The 24080-nt window shown below is 45.9% G+C and overlaps 1 protein-coding gene across 1 annotated transcript in view; it reads right to left on the bottom strand.

The window, feature by feature from the left end:
- Nucleotides 1-24080, bottom strand: part of tln2b (talin 2b) — an 80915-nt gene that overhangs the window by 43154 nt on the left and 13681 nt on the right. Inside the window, exons 6-19 of the mRNA XM_056281207.1 lie at nucleotides 11331-11458; nucleotides 10967-11030; nucleotides 10647-10751; nucleotides 7921-8076; nucleotides 6829-6930; nucleotides 6671-6747; nucleotides 5526-5709; nucleotides 5074-5187; nucleotides 4566-4674; nucleotides 3677-3885; nucleotides 3321-3419; nucleotides 2633-2800; nucleotides 1702-1996; nucleotides 296-462 (exon numbers count right to left, since the gene is read on the bottom strand). Coding sequence (XP_056137182.1) covers nucleotides 296-462; nucleotides 1702-1996; nucleotides 2633-2800; nucleotides 3321-3419; nucleotides 3677-3885; nucleotides 4566-4674; nucleotides 5074-5187; nucleotides 5526-5709; nucleotides 6671-6747; nucleotides 6829-6930; nucleotides 7921-8076; nucleotides 10647-10751; nucleotides 10967-11030; nucleotides 11331-11458 — 1977 coding nt within the window. The remainder of the gene's footprint in view (nucleotides 1-295; nucleotides 463-1701; nucleotides 1997-2632; nucleotides 2801-3320; nucleotides 3420-3676; nucleotides 3886-4565; nucleotides 4675-5073; nucleotides 5188-5525; nucleotides 5710-6670; nucleotides 6748-6828; nucleotides 6931-7920; nucleotides 8077-10646; nucleotides 10752-10966; nucleotides 11031-11330; nucleotides 11459-24080) is intronic.

The raw sequence follows: 24080 nt of genomic DNA, 5'->3' as shown, positions 1-24080 counted from the left end.
TTTAAACCGTGGTAAAAGAAACTAGTATCTTTTACATAGCAGGAAAGAATCCTTTGGTATTCAACAGCACATCATCTATAGTTCACAGTAGTCACACTATTTAAAGCCTGTCAACATATTATATGCGGTAAGTAATATACAAATCACTTAAACCGACGATGTGATGTCAGTGAGTTAGAAAATTCAGTGGGTCAAAGTACAAATTCCACTTTAAGTAAAAAAAATTTAAAAAAAATTGGTAATTTTTTCATCTTTATTGGATTACTTTTTGAAAGTATCCCTGTCAGTATCTCACCTTAGCAGCCTCCACCATCCTAGCTGTGGCATCAGCCAGTAGTTTGGCTGCAGCGAGCAGCTTTTTGGAGTTGTCGACATCCACCTCTGCCTCCGCATCAGATCTCATGGCATTGACCAAGTCAGAGGTGGCCTGGGCTAGTACTCTGGCCTGACGCACCATCTCCCCTTTTTACATTCACATGTACGCAAATACACACAGAAACACAGACACGCACATGTTACAGGTAGTGCACGCAACAAAGCAAGGAGAGACAAAGACAACGCTGTGTTGCACTTGCAATTCTGTGTTGGATGCTGAAAATGCATGGTACACAGTTGGGATAATTATTTAATTGCTTTATTCTTGAGGAGTCACACTACAGATTTCAGCTCCAAGTGCCCTTGGCTTGCAGCTCAAGGTTTCTAGTGACTAATCCTCTCTCACATCAATTAAGGTTTCAAGAATATATGTTACATGTAGCAGGTGATGCAATCCTTCCAACACACTTGCTATAAATAGCTGTACTTCCAAACCGCCCACCTCCAGCTGGAAATAACTCAAGCTGAGGAGACTATCAAAGACAAGACATCCTGGCTGCTTTATAGCCCACACCCTACAGCCTTGGGAGGCTCATGATACTCTGTCTCGAGAATGAACCCTGTTCTGACACTCAATGTTGATCCATAGCCACAGGTTTCCCCCCCCCCCCTTTCCTTTTCTTGTTGCAGAGGCTACCCTCTGAAAAATGCCCAGGTCATGTGTTTCCTTTTAAGTTTCAAAGCCCCCCCCTCCCCCCATGCTGATTGAGACCAGATTGAAAATTCAGTTTTGGTTTTGGATGACATGTCGTCTACGGCTCCTTGAGAACCGAGCTAGATTTGGAAATTCTTCAGTGTCATGGCTTGAACCATAACAAATACCCCAAGCCTTGGAAACATTTTCAGTGGGGAGGCATTCTAAGATCACATACCAGAAACCATAATCTGACAGCGTCTAAAGCCCCTCTGAGTCCAAATTCATTGGATCAAGTATGCTAAAAGTGTGGCTTTAGAACGGCAACCCAAGAAATTGGAGCTTTAAATGACTCGGGCATTGTTTTTCACTTGCCCAGTTCTTAGATAATAGTCAGTTCACTGAATCTACAGTCCCAAATGGCTGCACATCAAACTCACTCGCAACCAAGAGACTTGACATTTACTCATTTAGCAGACACTTTCATCCAGAGCTGCTTACAAGTTCTCTGCGATGCCCAAAGGCAATTCTGGGGCTCATAACATCAAACTCAGGATGCTAGCATATTTGTCCACAGTGCCATTCGAGTGCGCTCTTTACTGAAGAGCATTTCAGTCATGATCTCACTCAATAGAGTCCCAATAAGTACAATGAGACCTTTAATGTGCCTCCTGCCTTGCCCATGAACTCACCGGCGTCGCCCATGGAGGTAAAGATGTTCTCTGTGACGTTCATGATTGTGTCAGTGGCTTGGTCATAGCGTCCGATGGGCTCTCCGCAGCTGGCGTAATGGCGGACATGCTGCAGCAGATCATTGAGGGCCTGGCTCACCACACCAGCAGCTGCCCCGACTTGCTTGAGCAGTTCGCCATCGTCGGAGGCTGAGCGACAGGCCTTGACGCAGGTCTCCACCGAGCGGTCCACCAGTTTCCCTGCCTCCACAAGTTGCTCCTGACACACTGGGGAGCTGATGGTGGGGCTCACTACCTGCACCGCAATGTATTGTGGGGAGAGAACAACGCTCGCTCACAGACGCTTATAGACTACAGAACGCGTCTCGTTTTTGTTTCACCCATTCAGATACATGGCAACTCTAATGTTGAGATTATCTCACTCTCATTTTCTATTGAGCCATTTCAGACTGTAAAAAGTAGCTGCTATTCAATAGTTCCTGATATATCATCCATTCTCAGTAAAAAAGCATAAGATCCCGTTATTCCTTTTTATCCGTTTTTCTTAAATAGTAAAAAAAGCAAGCACTGTCTAGTTATCTGAAAGGAAAACTGCAAACTTAACAGACTAAAGGTAAATCCTTGCACTATGAGTCCAAACACACGGATGAAACCTCATGGTCTACTGTCAGTAATAGTCCAGTTGTGAGATTAAAATACATTTGAAAATCAATCCCTTATTCCTCATTTTTTTTTTTTTTAAACAAAAACTGCTCTCTGAATTGTGTGAATTACAAGTCATTTGACCACATATACCTAGTTTATAGACTATGACAGAGCCACAGCTGACTGGAGTAACGTCCCAGACAAAATTCTGCCCCCATAACCGCACGCTTGGAGCCGAACCCTTCATCGACACGACTGTACGGTTAAAAAGGCGTTGGATCGGTACCTTGGTGCAGGCCACCAGCTGTGACGTGGACAGGGCACACTGAGTGGCAGCTGCGATCACTCGGTTCTGCAGCACCGTGTCCTCGGCCACCTGGGCCACGTTCTTGGCCTTCAGGACCAACATGGCAGCTGCGTTGGCCACTGCTTTGGCCAGATTCATCAGCACATCCTGAAACACATCCATCAATGTCATTCACTGAACCACAGCACAGCTGTGCAAAACGCAGGCGAGCAGATCGCAGAAGGTTTTCAGCACACAACTTTGACTGAAATTGTGTAACCTGATTATGTAAAGGGAAGGAATCAGCTGGTAATGAGATCAGAGGACGAGTCCATGAGTGTGAGATGGAAAACCATAATAAAGTTTTCCATAAAGAACAGGAGCTTGTATACAATAACTTGTCTCTGCCATGCCTTTTAAATACGGTATGTTTTGAGAGAGCAGAGCGGGGGAAGAAAAGACAAGTATATGAGAATCACATGAACATGACTTAAAAAGAAAAGAAAAAAAAGATGCTGAATGAAAAGCAATATGAGCCAATGTGCAGCCCGCCCCTCTGTTATTAACTCCACACAATGGTTTAGGAAGTAAGAGTAAAACTTGTGGATTTTTAAATGGGGCCTGAGAATGTCTGTGTCTTCCTGTTTGGCAGTGGTGTCATAGGAACAGTGTGTGGGCGTCGTCTAACCTGGAACCTCTCGTCAGTCTCGCCCTCCCCCATGTGACGGAGCAGGTCCCCGCTGGCCTGGCCGATGCTTCCTGCTGCAGTCAGCACGGTCTGTCTGGGCTGTGTGGGGATTACATCACCACATTCACTACTAGTTCCTAGCCTGGTCTACACAGACCTCCTCCCAGTCATATTCCAGACACTTGTAAATGACCCCTAAATCTAAAATCACAGCATTTTAATACAATTCTCATGCATCATCACCAGGACACTGACAGCGGGAATAACACGTATCTCATGGTAAAATGCTAATACTGAAGTATATTTAGAAGGGAGGTCAGGTGTGGGCAACGGACTTCGCCGGTTGTATACCTTACCTCTGCAGCTGCAGGCTCAACAGATCTAAGCAGCTCTGACACAGCCCCTGCCAGTGTCCTGGCAGCGCCCATAAGCTTGTGCCCGCTGCCCACTTCATCATCCATGAGTGCCGCTAGCAGCTTTACGCCCTTGGACATTTCCGTGAGGTTGGATGAGATGGTGGTGATGGCACAGCCCACCGCTGTGTAATCAGTTTCTGTGGGCTCACCTGCCGAGGGGACGGATCAACATCATGAGACACTGCGCCTCTGCTCTGCATCTAAATTAGTTCCGCTGCTGCCGCATCGACTCATAAAATCCATAGAGCAGCTTGCATGTCATATAATGCACACATCAGTGTCAATGTCATAATTAGAGCCCGTTTGACATGGTTCTGCGGTGATAAGCACCGAGATGGAGCAAAGGACTTTGTGGGGGGAAAAAGAAAAAGAACTTTCTGCTGTGTGGTTGGGGAGTCAAAGTGCCGTCCAACAGATGGCTAGGTGAGATTAAAACCCAGTGAAAGGCTGGCAGGAACCTGACTGGCACCAAGCCAAGCAGCAGGGGGAGTGCGGGAGACGCTCCCAGTAGCTGAGTTCCAGGGCTGCAAGTCTTGAAATCTTAAGACTTATTTATCCATGGAAATATTTATCAGGGCAAATGGGAAACACTCCATTATTGAAGGGGAACTCAAGGCTCCTCCTTAGTGAGCACTTGACTTTGCCTTAGAAAATATGTCTATTGATTTACACCTTGGAGCTGCTAACCCTTCAGACGAACAGCTATTTTGCTAAATCAGAGCAATTTGCTTTAGATTTTTGCCAAGCAAAGGCTTTATCAGGAAGGATTACGGTGGAGAAATGAACGGACAAGTGAAAATGGCAGTTTGGGATTCTCCTGGGCACTCACCTGCAGTGAGATTGACCACAGACGCCGTACCGGCGGTGATGGCGTCAACTTGAGAGTGGATTTCATGTTTGGATTCATCCACTTTGTTCTGAACCCAAACCCTGGATGCCTTTCAGTGGGGGAGGAAAAAGGAGGGCTGTTGGCTTTCATCACAGTGGGAGAGTTTCAGCTCATATAAACTTTTTTGTCAAGGATTAAAGGACCAGGGCCTCACAACTCCCACAGCTTTAGAAGTGTTCATCTCAAGCATTAAAACACATCTCGTATATACAGTCAATTCCACCACCCAATTACACATCGCTCACTCGCTGCCTTTATAATTGATACAGACAGACAGACAGATAGATAGATAGAACTGCATAAATGATCATATAAATGCTACATGATAATCTCCTTGCTTGCTACAGTGAGCACATCATATCATTTTCATCCTTATGGAAAGTTAATTAAGTTGTGTGTGCATTTTTTCACATGCTTTTTCTCAAGGAAAACCATGAGGTGGACTCACCAGGTCATGCCCCAGTGGTGGCAGGTTATCTACATGTCCCAGGTCAGTTTGTGCCTGCTGCACTGCCTGCATACTGCTGTTAATGGTCCCCATCAGCGCCTGCTGGGCCAAACTCTGACAAGACGGCACAGACGGCACAGATTGCACACTTTGAATGAACTGCAATACAAACACAGCTTTAGGCCTTTGTTAACAAATGCAAACAACCAAGACAAACTTTAAACAAGCTATGAAACAACGTTATGAAATGCATTGCACACACTAACATGACTAAAAAAAAAAAAAACTTAAACATATTTTTCAAACTGTAATCTGAAATTAAGAAAATCTTGAAAAATTTGGAAGTAATGCCCCAAAACTGTAGAAAGAGAAATTTTGTTGCACTGGCGTGAGGAGAATTTTTATCCCCCCCCCCCCCCCTATTGTTTGATATTGGAACTGAGCATACATACCAGTGGGGGCATGTGTCCTCTGTGCATCTGCCCGGTGGTGATCTGCTGCTGAGCAGAGGGCATGGTGCCCACATTAAAGGTGTCAGGGCCCCCGATGGACCCTGAGCGGATGATACCTGGCAGTGCTACAGAGCCATGCTCCACACGGCCCACTCGGTTGAACTGCTGCTGCAGGATTGTGGACCTAATGGCCAACAAACAGACATCTTGGAAAGAGACGCACTAAAGGATAACTGGTAATCTCCAAGAACTGGGAAATTAGTTGAACTGCTCAGAGTTATTTACTATACTGTATATAGCTCATAACACTTACAATACTGAGTATATCCGAGACAGTATGTAGTTCATCATTGAGAAGCTAACATTTTCTTTAGTCGGGTTAACAACGTTACAATGATTATGATTAAAAGTGCTTGGTCCAGTGAGTTGCAATTTTAGAAATTGCATGTTAAAATGTCTGCTCTCCTGCCCTGCTCAACAGAAACTACCTACTCTGTTGGCTATATGCCTTTTTTGAGACGCAGCAATTATGCTTTTTTGTGTTGAGAACCGTAAAACGAGTCAATCAGCCGCTCGAATAGGATGCCCATTCGGCATCATCTGTCACAAAGGGAACTTAAAATGAGCAGATTCCCAGTGACAACACATCTCTTATCTCTGCGTGACACTGTAGATCACTGGCTCTCTCAGTTACCGTGTCTGCAGTCAGTAAACGGCACCAATAAACAAGAGAACGCAGCCCACCGAGACACACAAAGTAAGAGAACACAACGTTCAGGAAGGTGATATTTTAACTCATGCCTCTGCACAGTCGGGTTTTCCTTTACCAACTAAAATGATAATACAGTCCTTTGCCTCGGGGCAGTTTTTGCATTTGGATTTGAAACAAAAATTGGACATGAAATACAGAGACCGGCGGTGAAAATTCAGAATGCTGTTTGTGGGCTTAACCGCAACGTTACTCCCTCTTGGGGGTACTACGCTAAACATGCAGAAGCGTAATTATATGCACAATTAAATAGTGAGGTTTAAATTCACACGAGGAGGAAAAACTAGGCTGCGCTGCCTGGATCCGGTTGGCCGGCGCACTCCTGCACTTAGCAGTGTAAAGACCCTGCAGTGGTCGGTACACGAAGCACCCTTACTTCTTAGGGGAGACCGACTCCTCCATCATGGTGGATTCTTCGTCTCCCTCAAGGCCGAAACGATCCTTGCTCTGCTTCTGTTGAGAAAAGCACAGCAGACGTTGCAGTGATCAACGTACGCCGGCACGCTACGGCGCTCGGGTTTGTAAACGACTTGCCTTTTTGAGGATGATGTCGATGTATCCGGCGATCAGCTGAGAGATCTGCTCTCCCTCCGTTGTCTGAACGGAGTAGTAACTCTCCTGGTACTCTCCAAAATCCTGAGGTACACAGGGAGGAGGCAAGAATGGAGAGGGCAGATGTTACACAGGCAAACCTAACTGGATTAACTCCTCACACCTTGCCTAGTTGACATGCCATCCATGTGTTTGTGTGAATTAATTAATTGTAAAGCGCTTTGAGTGGCTGTTGCGGCTAGAAAAGCGCTATATAAAATGCAGCTCGATTGATTGATTGAAACCTAGAGTCCTTAAAAGTTTCATTCTCCTAAAACTTCTCTTTTGACATTCCTTGTCCTCCAAGAGCCTGGCTGCATTTCGCAGGTGGAAAAAAAAAAAAAAAGCACTCAAATAAACCATCCCAGCAATACCGTCAACATTCCTACTCTTAATATAAAACAAAGAAAAACAAAAACAAAACAAAAACAAGTTATCTGGCTTCTACAGCAGTTGAAACTCCTTCAAAGAGCCGATCGGAAATAAGAAACCCTCGTCTCCAGAATCCCAAAACTGCTCGGTTCGAAGCGTTCGACGGAGAGAAGAGGGTGAAATATTTCATTCAAATCAATGTTGGCAAATGTTACCTCCGAGTCTATTTTTTTTGGCACATCTTATTAATCGTTAAACGTATTACTCCTTTCCAGCTTAGTGCAGGGTGGCTTAATAAGACAACGTGTGGGAGAAAACCGGCAAAAGGTTTCACAACACGCGAGATGCAAAGTTGAAAACGCCTTAAGATAAATAATTCTCCGCGTGCCTCCTCTGACATTTACTGCACGCTAAGAGCAATAATAAAACAGGGAAGCATACTGAAAGGGACACTCTCGGTACGGTCGTTTGAGGCCGCAGCAATTTTTAAGGGCGCCGGTGAATTTAGGAAAACGAGAAGTCGCGGAAAATGAGACGCTGGATGTAGAGTTGTGCAGCGACACCCGACTGTGTACGACTTAAACTGACGTGAACGTCGGGTTAGGAGCGTGAACCTTCGGACGGCACAAGTTAAACTAGTGAATGCAGAGGAACTCACAGTACCAGGGTAAAACTCTTGGGGGAGGCAGCCCATCTCTTGACTGTGGTCAGGGGCCACTCCTGCACCACATCCTTGGTTTTCTCATCCACCCGCATCACCGACTCTTTGGTTATTCCCAACAGCCGGGGGACCAGTTTATTTTTGCTCTTCATCTTTTCCTGTAAGAAAACATCATATATATCAGACGATGTTGATGTAGGTGCTGAACACCTACACGGATGATTCACTTAAGGCATGAAAGCAATAACAGTTGCGGCGACACGCTGGCAAACCTGCTGAATTTGCGGTTGGAAGCCCTGATAGGCCGAGGGATGGTAAAGCCAGCACATGGGTTGTGAGCCTGCAGACCCCAGCCTTGTTTAACCGCCGTTCTATCGAGCCGGGTCTCTCCAGGCTTTAGTCAATGTCAGAGGACCAGCAGCGTACTTACACAAGCTCTCTGCCCCCCCCCCCCCAGCTCCACTGCCCTCCACTCTCTGCCCACTGAAAAGCTATTACCGCTCACTTCAGAGCTTGAGCCTACACTTGGCTCCCCTCCAGGGGCACGGAGGACGCCGTCGAAATTAGAGGTTTGTTGAGTAAAGGGAGCTGAAAATGAGGAAAATATTCGCTCCATCTCTCAGCTATTGTTGTGCAGCACCGGGTCAAGAAGTAGCAACTCCGGAAAACGAACACAGGCCGCTAAATATAATGCCAACCAACCCAGTGTCCTTAAACACAAGGGCGGTTAGCATTATGCCAATAATACCGCTAGCTAGCTATCTATAGAGATCCACTCAAGACTCTCATTGTCTTCGTTGAGTTTTTTTTGTTGTTGTTTTGAGTGCAATATGTTCTGAGATTGTATTAACGCCAGGAAGTCCGATTTCAAAATCTGAAGTGGACGGGCGTAATTAGAGACTGTGCCTTTCGCATTGGTTTAGTTTCAGGAACATCTGTTGATACAGGAATTCACAACATGAGGCTGGAGCAATGTCAAAAGCTTGTCGTTGGCTTGAACCCAGCACAACCCCCCCCCTCGAGCCCCCTACCCAAAAAAATGCAAGCAGAGAAATGCAAACATACAGACAGACACACATACACATGAACACAAAACAGACATACAATACAAAAGGAGGATTGGCCCTAGGAACCTGCCGCGACTGAAGACTGGTAGACGACGATATGATGACGAGTGATAGGCTGTCCAAACATTCTTCAACCACACCAAAGATGGATCCGGGTTTAGCCTCCGCCAGCACAACAGAGAGTGCAGCTGGGGTGAATTATTTAACGGTGTCTTAAAAGCTCCATCACAACATTCTCCCATCACGCACGGAAAACACCTTTAAATGTAGACGCGCAAGTGCGCCAACACACATCCGACACAAAGAGGATCCTGGCCTCGTCGTTTACTTTGAATACTCGGGCAAACATTCGATTTATAGTCCATTAAGAGCCCAGGCGACAGCACTCTTTCTCTTTTTCCTGTAGGATTGTAAATGACTGGGCTGCCATGAAAGAGCTTTTATCCTACTAGCTGATGCCTCATCATGTTGCTGCACTGCACAGTCAGTTCACTATTATGTCGACCAAACCGTAGAAAATGGCATTGTCAAAAGCCTCGGAGAGCGTTGGATTTGCTGCCACATAGCACGCTCACAAACCTCCTCTACAAAATGCAAATCGTGTGCATAAACACATTTTGGTATTTTCCATATATTTTGATATCTGTTTAGCAGCTTATTACCCATTTGAACATGCACAGCCCAGTCTTCTAATTGTACAGCTGCTGTATGTTAGTGGTGGAACATTGCATGCCCCTTTGCTCTACTGAGATAATTCACTGTGCCGAGTGTTATCATTGATGTAATTTGATTGTACGTGAGAAGTAACCCAGGTGGCACGGTGGCGCAGCATTATCGCCTCACAGCAAGGTGGTCCTGGGTTCGATTCCCAGCCGACCGGAGTTTGCATGTTCTCCCCATGCCCTTGTGGGTTTCTGCCGGGAGCTCCAGTTTTCCTCCCAGAGTCCAAAGACATGTAAGTCAGATGAATCGGATATAGTCAATTGCCCCTAGGTGTGAACTGGCAACCTGTCCGGGGAGTTTCCCCCCACCTTCAGCCCAATGAGCGCTGGGACCGTCTCCAGCATCCCGCGACCCTAATTAGGATAAGTGGCTTGGAAAATGAATGAATGAGAAGTAACTATTAATGGCAGAAGGGCCATTATAACGAAATGTTTGTGTGGTGTCTAGTGTGTCTGTTAGCCCAGTTTCTACGGTGAATTTATTTTGGTGATGAACAATTGTAGTGGCCTGTCATGGGTGTCTCCCTGCCCGCCGCCCTATGACTGCTGGGACAGGCTCCGGCATCCCGTGACCCTGAGAGCAGGATAAGCGGTTTGGATAATGGATGGATGGACATGCCAAGTTCATATTCATTGCAGAGTAGGATGGGTAGATGTTGCGTTTGAAGAATTGTCCCTAGCTTGCTCAATAGCCAAGACTAGCAGGCTTACGCCCATTTTAACCACCTATGGGCATCAAAGGAGGTGTAGTTTGTCTTTTTTTCTTTTTTTTTTATTCTGTCCGTGGTGTACTGCATTTATCTTTCAAAGTAAATCCACTTCATTGGCCCTGTTATGCGAAATTAACACCGGTTTTCAACTTGATCCCACTTTTTGTTGGTTCTGCATTGCTTTGCCCCTCCCAGCAGCAAGCTTTTGGTACTTTCTTATGCACTTTACCTTCACCAGGAAGAAGGACACTCCATAAGTCTGAAGGGACCTTGCAAGTTTTACATATTTCACTTTTGCTTCAATCTCAGTCATCTCTCCAGCGTTCTTGTGTTCCTTGAAAACAGAAAAAGAGGAAAGACTTAATATTTCTAATAAAGAAGATTACATTAACCACATTATTAGACACTGTGAACTAGTGAGCTTTACTGTATTTGTCGACTAATCCCTAGATAACCCGAGTGGATTTACTTTTTCCTACAGGTCACATGGTGTGGGACGTTTTTTTAAACATACTGTAACTGTACAACACAGCACTGTAATGTACATACTTGGAATATTTTCTTCTCTGAGCCTCTCTGCTTGATGTACTCTTTAGGTAGGAACTCCTTCAGGCTACGGAGGTAAATGACATTTTTACAGGGTTAGATTTATGTGCTTAAGGCATTTCCTTTTCTCTTAAAATGCTACCACATATGAGGTCATTCTTGCCAAAATGCCCGCATATCAAAACAGCAATTGTCACAGCTGACATCCACCCTCCACATTCCCGGTGAGGAAATCCTGAAAGAATGGCCTTTGCTGAAGTGCAAGAGGATCACAACTGTATATGGATGGCTGTGCACTCAGCAAGGGAAAGAACAGTACATTGTACAGTGTTTGTGTTAATGCATCTCTATGATAAGGGAAGCTTACTCCAGAAACCCAGGCTTGTGCTTGTGTTCCACATGGGGTCCAAACTGGATCAGAGCCTGGATACCGGCGAATTCGCAGGCTTTATCAAAGGAGACAGGGTGGGAGCCGTTCAGTATGTCATCTCTGGCCTGAAGGAGGGAGGGGTGGAAGGAGAGAAAAGGGGAGTGGGAAAGGATTATACACACATAGTCATCAAGAGAAGGAACGAGAAATTTCCATCAACACTTCATTTTGTGCACTGAATGTGGCTTCAGACAAGGTTTCCACTTCGGGAATAAGTGTCCCTCACACATTCTGCATCTGCATCACTGATTTTTCCTCAATCCCGCATGTCATCAAGAACCCTCGTGACTGAATTACTTCTTAATAAGGGACACATGGCAATGTCTTTTAGGTGATAGTCAGACATCACTTGCACTTAAAAGCCTTCTCAGTCCGCGGGGGACTATCTGAATTATGTAAAGCCTTTAGAAAACTGGGAAAGGAAGGAGCCTGGAGTCTACGTTGGCATGTTCAAAATGGTTGACAGTGTATGCTGTTTTCTATAGAGGGCAGTCTCTCTCTCTCTCTCTCTCTCTCTCTCTCTCTCTCTCTCTCTCTCTCTCTCTCTCTCTCCCTCTCTCTCTCTCTCTCTCTCTAGTTCACTTCTGCAACATTAATGGCTCCCAAAGCTGAGAGGCTAGCTGAAACTGAGAAAGGCTGCATCAAAGCTTTTAGCGTTACCATATTGGTACACAGACGCTGCTCTGCTTTTTCTTCTGTCCTCTAACATTAACGACAAACTAAACCATGCTTATAGCTGGGACCAGGACGACAATCTCACCCGCTCATATCCACATTCTTTCTCCAGTTAAATGCACAGTACACATATAAAGACCATGTTAGCCCCCATGTGTCCTGCTCCCTCAATCTGTTGTGAGTTTTGTCAGGTTTTTTTGCTTTTCTGGTTTATCGATTTCAAACCTAAGTATAGGTATAGTCCAACAAGCGGCACTAAATTTCGATAAAATGTCTACTTTTGATTCATACTGGTCGCCATGACAATTGTGGTCCATTTTTGGTGAAAAACATTTTAGTTATGACAAACAAATCAGTGCAAACTGTGTTTCCAGGTGTGCATCCTTGCTCGAAAGTAAATCATCTTTAAACTAGAGTTAGATGTGACCTTTTCTCGTGGATTACACACACAGAAGAAAGCACATGTTGATGCAACAACAAGGTATAGCAGCAGCTTGACACTTTCCATCAGATCTTAGCCGTTTTGTCTTTATAGCTGACGTTGCTATTCCTGGAGTTTCATTTTCCTAAAGCCCGAATCTAATCGACTGATTCAAATTGGTGAATTTAAATCAACGGGTTTATAAGGGGTCCTGCCTTGCATGTGTTCATTAGCCCAACCAGTTGTTCGTGTGATAAAGAGGCATGGTGGTGCTGCACACTCGGTCTTCAGCTTCCCAAAATCTGCAGCCATCACTCATCTCGTTGCATCCTTACACCGGCTTCCAGTTGCTTCTTGCATAAAGTTAGAAACCTCGTTGTTGGCGTTCGGGGCAGTTCGCGGCACTGCACCGTGTCACCTGCAATCCTGTATTCGCTCTGCCTTTAGTGGGCTACTATCTGTCCCATCTACAACAATGACAAGCTCTAGATCCCGACCTTTCTCTCACCTAGCCCAAAAATGGTGGAATGACCTCCCCGTCTCCATAAGAACTACTGACTCACTTAACTCAAGAAAAGCCCCAAAACTTTCCTCATCAAGGCCTACCTTTACCCTGAAATTATCTCTGGTTGCAGGTATATTAACCTGTGACCTGATGGTGGCTGCCGCTGTCGTGCCATATTATATTATACACCATTTTCCGGTGTATAATATATAACATTTCTACTCTAAAACCCTTTACTACCCGCGTCACTGTTTTATCAGCGTTTGCACTTGATTTTTGACCTTTGGTTTTTCCTTTTTTTTTTTTGCTATCACCTCCTAATGTACAATGCACACAGACTCAGTGTCTCGATTTCGTATGCACGCTTGGCTATAACACAATTACTGTGTATCGCTCTATTATGCCAGTTGCCTACACTCGTTTCCTTCTACTAATTACTGACTTCCTTGGAAGTCGCTTCGGATGAAAGCGTCTGCCAAATGGCTAAATGAAAATGTAAATATGCAATTGAAACATGATCGCTTGTGAAGTCAATGAGGTTAGCGCTTGATTCTCTAAGAAAAAAAAAATCATTAAGTGGACAAGGCCGGTGATATACGCAATGTTTCCAGGCAATTCCAAAGGAGCCGCTCACACGAAAGTTGAAAAACAGGACATCAGAAGCTCTGACACGTAAAGCCCCAGGCTGCAATGCTGAGGTCAACTGGACCACCATGCCCCAGAAGAGCACAGAAAATTAGCTTTGAAAATAAATGCTGACGGGGGGATACAGCGAAGCAACTCAACATGCACTATAACTGACCAGCAGGCTGACCCATAAATAAACGGGCACGTCTATAAAAAAAAGCTCACAACCTGCACAACTTGGGACGGTTATTCTGGGAAGGATGCTTTAAAATCCCATCTTGAAATTAATACAGACTTCTCATTATACAGGAAACATGACACCTCCTTTAAAGCACGATTAAAATAACCAAACTAAAAGTAGCATAACAAAATGGTTACCCCCCCCCCTCCACAAAGTTATCTGTAACCAGTAAGATATACACCAAACGATGCACTGATCAGCCAAAACATTAAAACCACCTGAGGTCACTGCCAACAGGGGATACCATTGTCACGAAGGGGTGTGCTTGGTCTGTAACAGTGTTTAGGTAGGTGGTACGTGCCAAAGTAACATCCACATGCATGCCAAAAGTTTTCCCGGCAGAACATTGCCCAGAGTATCACACTGCCTCTGCCGGCTTGCCTTCTTCCCATAGTGCAGTCTGGTGCCATCTCTTCCCCAGTTAAACGACGCACACGCACCCAGTTGTCCACATGACGCAAAAGAAAACGTGATTCATCAGACCAGGCCACCTTCTTCCACTGCTCCATGGCCCGGTTCTGATGCTCACGTGCCCATTGTAGGTGCTTTCGGCAGTGGACAGGGGGTCATCAGGGCACTCTTGACCAGTCTGTGGCTACGCAGCCCCATACACAGCAAGCTGTGATGCACTGTGTGTTCTGACAGCTGTCTATCACAGCCAGCATTAAACTTTTCAGTAAATTTGAGCTTTTCTGCGGGATTGGACCAGACGGGCTAGTGTTCGCTCTCCACACACATCAATGAGCCTTGGGAGCCCATGACCCTCTCACAGGTTCACCAGTTGTCCTTCCTTGGACCACTTTTGGTATGTACTGACCACTGCATAATGGGAACACCCCGCATGACCTGCCGCTTCGGAGCTGCTCTGACCCAGTCATCTAGCCATCACAATTTGGCCCTTGACAAAGTCACTCTGATCCTTACACTTGCCCATTTTTCCTGCTTCCAACACATCAACTTCAAGAACTGATTGTTCACTTGCTGCCTAAAATATCCCACCCCTTGACAGGTGCCACTGTAACGAGATAATCAATGTTATTCACTCCACCTGTCAGTGGTTTATATTTCCCCCCCAAAAAAAAGAAAAGAAAGAAAGAAAGAAAGAAAGAAAGCATCATGTCATTCAGGGGCTGGAGAGCAAAGTGGGAGAAGGTGGTGCAAACCAGGGGTGTGGAGAAACACCTTAAACTCAGCCAGCTGACAATCTTTTATTTAGTTTCTGCCAAATGACGTTAGACTACCTCGAAATCCCCGTTACTACACGGCCAGTGTGGCCTAATGGACGCGAGAAACGGGTGTAGTGTTCTGATTGGTGCCAAAGAAATCTCGCCGCACATACCCCGCCCTTTCCTGTCCAAGCTCATAGTGTTACAGATTTCAAAACCCTGAGCAGCACTAGAAACTTGTCAACATGGTATACCATGGCAAACAATTTGACTGTGCTTGCCTGTTTGCTACATAGCTAGCTATATTGCTATGTGTCTGTAGGGAGTTAGCAACCATCACATCACTGACGCCTAATGGGCACTGGTGTCGCCTGGCCTGGGCATTCAGGGCTGCAGCACCCTAGATTTGTTCTATAGCCCCAAATAACTCCCCACTTTGAGTAACTGAAGGTAAGTAAAAGAAGACGGCAGTGTCGTAATTTATCTTGTAGTGTTGGATGGTGCACAATCATGAGGAGGCAGGTCGGATTACTTAACTCTAGGGTCTTGTAGGCAGCCATCGTTACATTCTCTTCTTCGCGTCAAAACAGGAAACAGCATATTAACATAGCACCACTTAGCGGTGCACGAGGGTAACATGAGTATCAATATAAACGGAACACAACAATCTTCAGTGAATGGAGTGTTGTATTTTATCGTCAATGAATGGAGGCAAGACCAATCAGAGTGGGTTTACAGGAAAATATGTGGAAATACTCATGTCTTATTGGCTGACAGGTCTCTGTCGGGGTTACTATGCCAAACGCTAGCCAACAAAGTCAGTCAGTGCGAGGGAGAAAATGGATATACGCAGATTTATTACCGGTAAAGGGGTTGATGCTGAAGCACAAAGACCCTCTCATACTAAGCCAGTACACAAGGTGTGTAAACGTCTGTATGAATTCCAAGTTATGTGAACAGGATATGAGCAGAGCATAAGTTATACACAGCTAACATACTTTGCATTGCACTAAACTGTTAGCAATGATAGCTTAGTTGTGCCTCCCTTTGGTGGGTCAGCCCTATTCCAGACAGCAAAATGAAACTGGGCCAGATCCGGGCCGGATGTATCACAGCAATTGGCATGGATCCGCAAAACGGATCCGCCCCAGTGTCTTTTTGCACAATGTGCCAATACTTTAGGAGGCCACACTCAGGCCAGAGGCGCGGGGCGGTCTAGGAGCGGATGTGATTGATCTGCCGGAATCGGCGCAGAGACGGGGCGGTCTATGGGCGGATGTGATTCCTATGCGGATCTGCCGGACTGTGGGCGGATCCGGCCCAGTGTCAGGCGCTATGAGGGATGTTCCTTCAGCCTTATGTTCCCTCAGTCCTGTGGGTTAGCTATCAAATAGGTTAGCTATCAGTTAATGTTAGGTTAAGGTAAGTGTTTGGTTGAGGTTAGGGTTAGGTAGAGGTTGAGGTTAAGTCAAGTTATGGTCGGTTAGGTTAAGTTTAGGTAAGTTCAATGAAACAGGGCTGAGGGAACCCCTTTGGCTAGCAACACCAAAATAGCCCAGTCCTTGTGTTAGATAGCCCAAAACTTATCTTTTCAGTCTGGTAGTCCTACAAACCGTGATAACACCCGAGGCAAGTTTTATGACCAATCCAACTTTTTTTTTCTGATCATTTAGTACATTCACAGCTAAGTTACCACAGCGTCCATAAAACAAAACTTTAGCCTACGTTTTACCAGGCTCATGTTTCACTACCTGTACCACTGAGGTGATTGTTCACATCAAGCCGGTCCATCACCATTTATTTTGCAACCAAATTATGAAAGTTTACCCAACCACTCCTGCGTAGTTAGCCGTTTTCAACTCTCATTCGTGAAATTGCCATTTTATTATGGATTTTGAGGATTTTCCATCATGCGGGCCTAGTAATAACGGTAATAGGTGTCTTTTGGTTTGAGACGTTTGAGTGGCTGCAGTATTCGTGTGCAGATTATTTGATAAATCAAATACCTTCCTCCCTTCTCCAATTTTCACATTTTTTAAGCAACGTGTAGCCCCTCACATGCAAGAAAAAAAAATGCATGGAAAAAGTCTATCTAAAAGTACGTTTTTATAAGTTTTTTGATGGAGAAGAATCTGGGCTCAAGCCCCTGACGGTTAACATTCCAGCCAACGCCCCTGCTAAAGGGCCCTGTCAGCTCTTCTAAATCTACAGCATACTGCTGTTTTACCATGCCATTGAAAAGATTGCGCTTGTTCCTTGTCGTTATAATAAAAACCAGAAAGTCGACAAACATCAACATTTTTCGATGGAGTTGTTGGGAGGCTTCTCCATGGCATACTTCCCCAAATCACCAACACGGAGAGAATTTGTGACTCGATTCTATTCTGGAGCACACCACACTGAGGTCCCACCTGCAAGATAGCGATTAGTTTTTTTGGTAACACTTTCTATGAAGCTTGCATCTATAAGGAATGCCCTATAAGTATAACGCCCATAGCTCTGACAACGACTCAAAGAGGATAAATTCATCTCATCACCAGCCAGTCAGACTAGCTTCGTCTAGTCAGAAAGGCACGAACTGAGGAAGCTTCTTGGATGAGAGGCGAAACGTGTTCACGGATATATACCAAGTCCAGTTGCACTTGATTCAACTCCTTTGGATAACCATGACCTGGATGAATGAGATCATTCACAGACAACGCCCTATAAGCATCTATTGCATCTTTAACGCCCATACTTTCATATAATGTGTATTACAATGACTAATGGCTATGGCTGAAGACTGAAATAGCACTGAAGTCTCATTATGCATCTCCACAAAACTTCAGCAAAACAAGTTGGCTATGATGCATTATGACATTTGACAGATAAACAGGCTAATGATAACATATTTATAATGCATAAATCCGTTTTAAATTGACATAATGTATCATAAAGGTTGTTATGAGGTGTTGTGAGGGCGTAAACACGGTTATAATGAATCTTACAATGACTTATAGCTATACTTATAGGGCGTTATAGATGCTTATACGGCATTATAGATGCAAGCTTCATAGAAAGTGTTACCGTTTTGTTTTGTTTTTTTTGCCCTTTTTTCTTCCCAATTGTACTTGGCCAATTACCCCACTTCCGAACTGTCCCAGTCGCTGCTCCATCCCCTCTGCTGATCCGGGGAGGGCTGCAGACTACCACACGCCTCCTCCGATACATGTGGAGTCACCAGCCGCTTCTTTTCACCTGACAGTGAGGAGTTTCACCAGGGGGACGTAGCGTGTGGGAGGATCACGCTATTCCCCGCCAGTTCGCCCTCACCTCTGAACAGGCATCCCGACCGACCAGAGGAGGCGCTAGTGCAGCGACCAGGACACATACCCACATCCGACTTCCCACCCGTAGACACGGCCAATTGTGTCTGTAGGGACACCCGACCAAGCCGGAGGTAAGGATTTCCACCGCCGATCCCTGTGTTGGTGTGCAACGGAATAGACTGCCACGCCACCCAGACGCCCCCAAATAGCGATTAGCTTCTTCGAAATGGAAAAATCTCGCCTGGTTTCTCTCATTCTCTAACTTTGATATTGGGTACAGCCAGATCCATGAAACAGGGTCTGGCTCGTGAGACTACGACTGTGTCACCATTCGAATGGAAGCAGGCAGTGCAGCAAGGGTGAATATTTCTAACTGAAAGATTGCAGCACAAATACGTTTTGGTTTTTTTCCCGCCACCAAAAGCAATCTGGTGTAGTTATCTGGGCCAGTGTTGAAATTATGATCAGCGTTGATAGATTTCATGAAGTAGAAGGCATATAGACAAAACCAAAAAATTTGATTTAGGGTTTAATCACACTGTTAAGAATAGTAAAAATATAATGGGCACCACACACAGGGCAATGCTCTTACTACAGGGGTTTATTTACTTTCCTTTCGTAGATGGATAAATAAAGGGAGTGGCTGTGCAGCAGTGGAGCGTACGCCCTCTCTCTCTGGCAGAGCCTCTGCTATTTGTGTAGCGTATGTGTAGAGTTGAAATCATGAACGCGCCACATCATTAATAAACATTTGAGAGGGGATACTCTCAAAGAGGAATGCCTTCATATGATACGTGTCATAATCTGTACTGTATGAATTGACCTCCTAGGTTTTCGAGGGTTACGGGTAAATGGTGACTGACAAAGGATGCTGAAGAGGAGAATGAGGGCATTGAGGAGTTGTGTGGGAAAACAGAATATGCCGAAGTCTGGGTGTGTGTGTATGTGAAGAGAGAAAAAAAGAGAATGAAAGAGAACGAGAGTGAGACAAAGAAAGAATGAAATACTAGTGCGCTGCGTTTTAGTGGGGAAAGACAGAGGGAAAAAGAAAAGGAAAGGAAAAAAGGCGAAAAAGGGGAGGAAATAATGTGTCCGTGCCATGCTTCAGAGAAGAACCCCCTGTGGATGAAGGAAAGGGGGCAAAAGCGAGGCCTATTCCATCTGGCCTATAAGAAAGGCATCTCTCTTCTGTCTCCGTGCGCCCTTTTTAACACAGTGACGAATTCGAGCCACTGCTCTGTGAGGAGGCTCTGTGATCTGCCTGCGTAACAATCTGTGGGAGACAGGGGGGGAGAGATGGATCGGGAACGAAGGGATGAAGCCAGAGGAGGAGGGGAGGGGTTGTTATTGTGAGCGGAAACATGAGCAGTGTTGTGAACCGTTCGTGATTTGCACTGTACAATGATATATACCAGGGAGAGGGAGCACGCGGGGGAGGCCATGATGTCAGAATGAGTACGAGATCGAGAGGGAGCAAGGGCAGGCAAACTAGAAGGAAGAGCAAAATGAGGGCATGAAAAAAGAGTCCTGACGGGAACAGACAGGGAGGAGAGGAAAGTACCAGAGGGAGACAGAGAGTCAGCTGTGGGCGGACGACTGCTTGTGGACAGAAATTCACCAGGAACTCACAGGGACAGCTGGACACGAGAAGATGAGAGAAGTCAAACACGAAGTGCATATTTTAAATGTGTTATGTTATGTCAGAGTGAATGAACTTAACATAGCTTTCAAGTTTTTATGTTCTTATCACCCTGTATCTCTTTCTGAGTTCTTCGGAGTTAGTGTTGGAAAACTGGGAACATTCCTTCAAAATATGAACCGTCGTGTGTTCATGTGCTTGTGGATTAGTTTTTGTCTCTCTCACTCATACATGCAAATGGAAGTGTATGTACTGTGTGTGTGTGTGTGTGTATGTGTGTGACGCATGTGTGCCTATATACTCTACGCCTTGCTTTGTGAGTCCTTTGAGTCCATGTGTCAGTGGGGAGCTTACTTCCCCACCTCAAGGCTAAAGGGGGCTAATGTGGATGCAGTGAGGTGTGCAGTGAGCAAAGCTTGCATACACTGTGCCGGTTCAGTGACTGTTACCATCCCCACCCACCTAAGGAGCAACATCCCTTACGGTGTCGGACAATGATCTTCCGGCTTTGTGAGATTCGGCTTCGTGAGATCGATAACTGCTGTTTATTCTCTTTGTCTTCTCTTCTATATTCTTCTCCATTCTGGTCTAACCTCTTATTTGTCCTACTGATTATGCTATTTTCTATGCTTAGTTCACTTATTGCTAGATTCACTAGTTTTCTTTCTCAAACGACTCTTGTATAACTGGGTAGCCATTCATTCCCGAGCTTAGCCTAGCTAAGCGGTAAGCTTTATTGTAGGGTTCGTTTTCTGATCTGCTGAGCATGCTGTTCAAGTCAGCTCTTAGCCTACAGTGTTTGTTCTTCGAACTTCCGGCTCCGTGAGATTTGGCTTCGTGAGATCAGTAACTGCTGTTTATTCTCTAACTCTCTCTTCTCTTCTATATTCTGCTCTTACCTCTTCGTTTATCCTACTGATTATGCTATTTTCTGTGCTTAGTTCACTTGTCAGTAGATTCGCTAGTTTTCTTTCTCAATGACTCTTGTGTTTGTGGGTAGCCTTTCATTTCTAATCTGTTTACTAGCTTCGACCTTAGCTTATTTTAGGAGTTAGCTTTATTGCATTTACAGTCAAAGCAGCCTCGTTAAAACAATGGTGTGTGGTGACTGTTCCACAGTTACAGATAGGTTGTCTCTACTAGAGAGAACTGTCCGTGAGTTAGAGCAGCTTCTTTTGGCTAGGATTACGTTAGAAGTGACAGGCACTTCAGATAGTCCCAGGCTTGACAGCCGACGTGCTATTGTTAGCACTAGCTCAGCCTCTTTGGCAGATGTGGCGGAGTTTGTCCCTCTTGGCTGGTGTTGGAAGGCTCGCAAGAGCAAGCCTCCTGTCATGTGGCCTAGTCTGCAGGCACCACTTCTGCTTGTAAACCGTTTTTTCCCCTTACCAACCCTGTTGGTAGTCCTACTGGCCAGTGTGTCTCTCCTGCTCATGTCGACAGGGTAAAGCAATGCACACTAATGATAGGAGGCACCATTACCTGCAATATCAGATTAGCTCGCCAGCCTTAGTTCACTGTTTACCCGAGGCCAGAGTCTCCGACATAGAGGATAATCTTAGGGTACTGGCATCACGGAGGGAGAATCAGGGAACCCAGGTACACAGCACCACTACTTTCAGCAACATTGTCATTCATGTCTTCATGTCAGCTTCCAAGCAACAGGCAAACAAGCCTAGGGCGAACAGGTCTAGGTTGAACGAAGGCAAGAGTGAACAAAGGCAAGTGCGACTTTTACAAGCCAAGATTTCGTCAAGCAAGGACTGCTCTTTTTAGATCCGGTCAGTCATCTGTATTTTGTGTACCTAGTATAGACTATGTGTTTCCTTCAGATTCCTATCCTTTCCTCTTCCCGGGGCTGGCATAGATGTTGGGTCACTCCTAGGCGCTGTGACCCTACCAATCTCAGTTATCCCACTCTCTCTACTCACGCTGAGTAGAGTGGTGATGGGAGGGCTCTGGAATTGCCAGTCTGGGGTGCCGAAAGCTGAGTTTATCTCAGGCTACGCATCCTTGCTCTCCCTCAACTTTCTTGCTCTAACTGAGACATGGATCATGCCAGAAAACACTACCACACCCGCAGCTCTGTCAGATGTGTATTCTTTTTCTCACACTCCCAGAGCTGGGAGGCAAGGTGGTGTACTGGCCTGCTAATCTCCCTAAAATGGAAATACTCTCTTGTATCCATTCCACAATTTTCTCCACCCTCTTTTGAATTTCATGCTGTTACTGTCTCTTATCCAGTCAAACTCACCATTGTGGTTGTGTACCGCCCACCAGGCCCCTTTGGGAAGTTTCTGGAGGAGCTTGACACACTTGTCTCGCACGTCCCTGTTGATGACTCTGCACTTATCCTTCTCGGTGACTTCAACATCCACACTGACAAACTAGATCCTCTTCTCTCTTTCCTCTCCTCCTTTGACCTTCACCTCTCACCCTCTCCTCCTACCCACAAGGCCGGCAACCAGCGGGACCTTATCTTTACTAGACACTGTCCTATTTCCAATCTCTCCGTTACTCCCCTCCAGCTCTCTGACCACTATTTCTTATCCTACTCTCTCTCCCTCTCTTTATCCCCCTCAGCCCCTCCCCTCAGCCACATGGTTTCCACCCATAGACACCTCCTCTCTCTCTCCACCACTGATCTTTCTTCTTGTGTTACCTCTATCCTCCCTACACCTGAATCTTTCTCTCTCCTACCCCCTGAGACTGCTACTGATCTTCTTCTCTCTACCCTCTCCTCTTCTCTGGACAATCTCTGTCCCCTCACCTCCAGGCCTGCATGTCCAACTCCACCTGCCCCTTGGCTGTCCGACTCAGTACGTACTGACAGACGGAGCCTACGAGTGGCAGAGCGCAAATAGAGAAAAGGCAAACTCCCAGAGGACCTTCTCAACTTCCAATCTCTTCTTTCCACTTTCTCCTCCTCCCTTTCTGCTGCTAAGGCTGCCTTCTATCACTCTAAAATCCTACCCTCTGCCTCTAATCCTAAGAAACTCTTTGGAACCTTCTCTACATTTCTTCAACCCCTACCTTCTCCTCCTACTTCCTCCCTTCTCCCTGATGACTTCGCTAACTTCTTTGACAAGAAGGTAAACGACATCAGAGCCTCCTTTTCTCACCACCCGGTTAGTGCTGCTTGCACTATCCCACCCTCTGCACCGTCCCTCACCTCTCCACGTCCAACCCTATCCCACCTCGCTCCCCTCTCCCCCGATGAGGTCCTCAACCTCATCACACCCAGTCGCCCCACAACACCTGAACTCCTTCTCTTTCTAACCTACCTCATCAACACCTCCCTCCAGGCAGGATGCTTTCCATCTGCCTTCAAGACTGCTAGAATCACCCCCCTTCTCAAGAAACCATCACTTAACCCCTCTGACATCAAAAACTACAGACCAGTTTCCCTTCTACCCTTTCTATCCAAAACTTTCGAATGTGCTGTCTTTAACCAACTTTCTTTGTACCTCCACCAGAACAACCTCCTGGACCCCAACCAGTCTGGGTTCAGGGTGGGTTACTCGACAGAGACGGCCCTCCTTGCAGTGGCAGAATCGCTGCACTCTGCGAGAGCAAACTCTCTCTCCTCTGTCCTGATACTCCTGGACCTGTCCGCAGCGTTCGACACAGTGAAACACCAGATCCTCCTCTCTACCCTCGAGGGGCTGGGTGTCACAGGCTCTGCACTCTCAATGTTTGCATCCTACCTGACGGGTCGCTCCTCCAGGTGACATGGAGGGGATCTGTGTCGGAGCCTAGCAGACTGACTACAGGTGTTCCACAAGGTTCGGTTCTGGGTCCTCTCCTTTTCTGCCTGTACACGACATCCCTGGGTTCTGTTATTCTGCATGACTTCTCTTACCATTGTTATGCCGATGACACCCAGCCAATCTTGTCCTTTCCTCCTTCTGACACACAAGTAGAGACACGCATTGCTGCGTGCTTGACTGACATCTCAGAGTGGATGGCGACACACCACCTGAAGCTCAATCTGGACAAGACACAGCTGATGTTCCTCCCGGGGAAAGGTTGCCCACACCCGAGACCTGGCCATCACCATTGACAACACCATGGTGACGCCAACTCAGACTGCGAGGAATCTGAG

The sequence above is a fragment of the Lampris incognitus genome, chromosome 6 (assembly GCF_029633865.1).
Source record: "Lampris incognitus isolate fLamInc1 chromosome 6, fLamInc1.hap2, whole genome shotgun sequence".
Taxonomy (NCBI): Eukaryota; Metazoa; Chordata; class Actinopteri; order Lampriformes; family Lampridae; genus Lampris; species Lampris incognitus.
The sequence above is the reverse complement of the archived record's forward strand: the minus strand, read 5'-3'. Positions and strand labels throughout refer to the sequence as shown.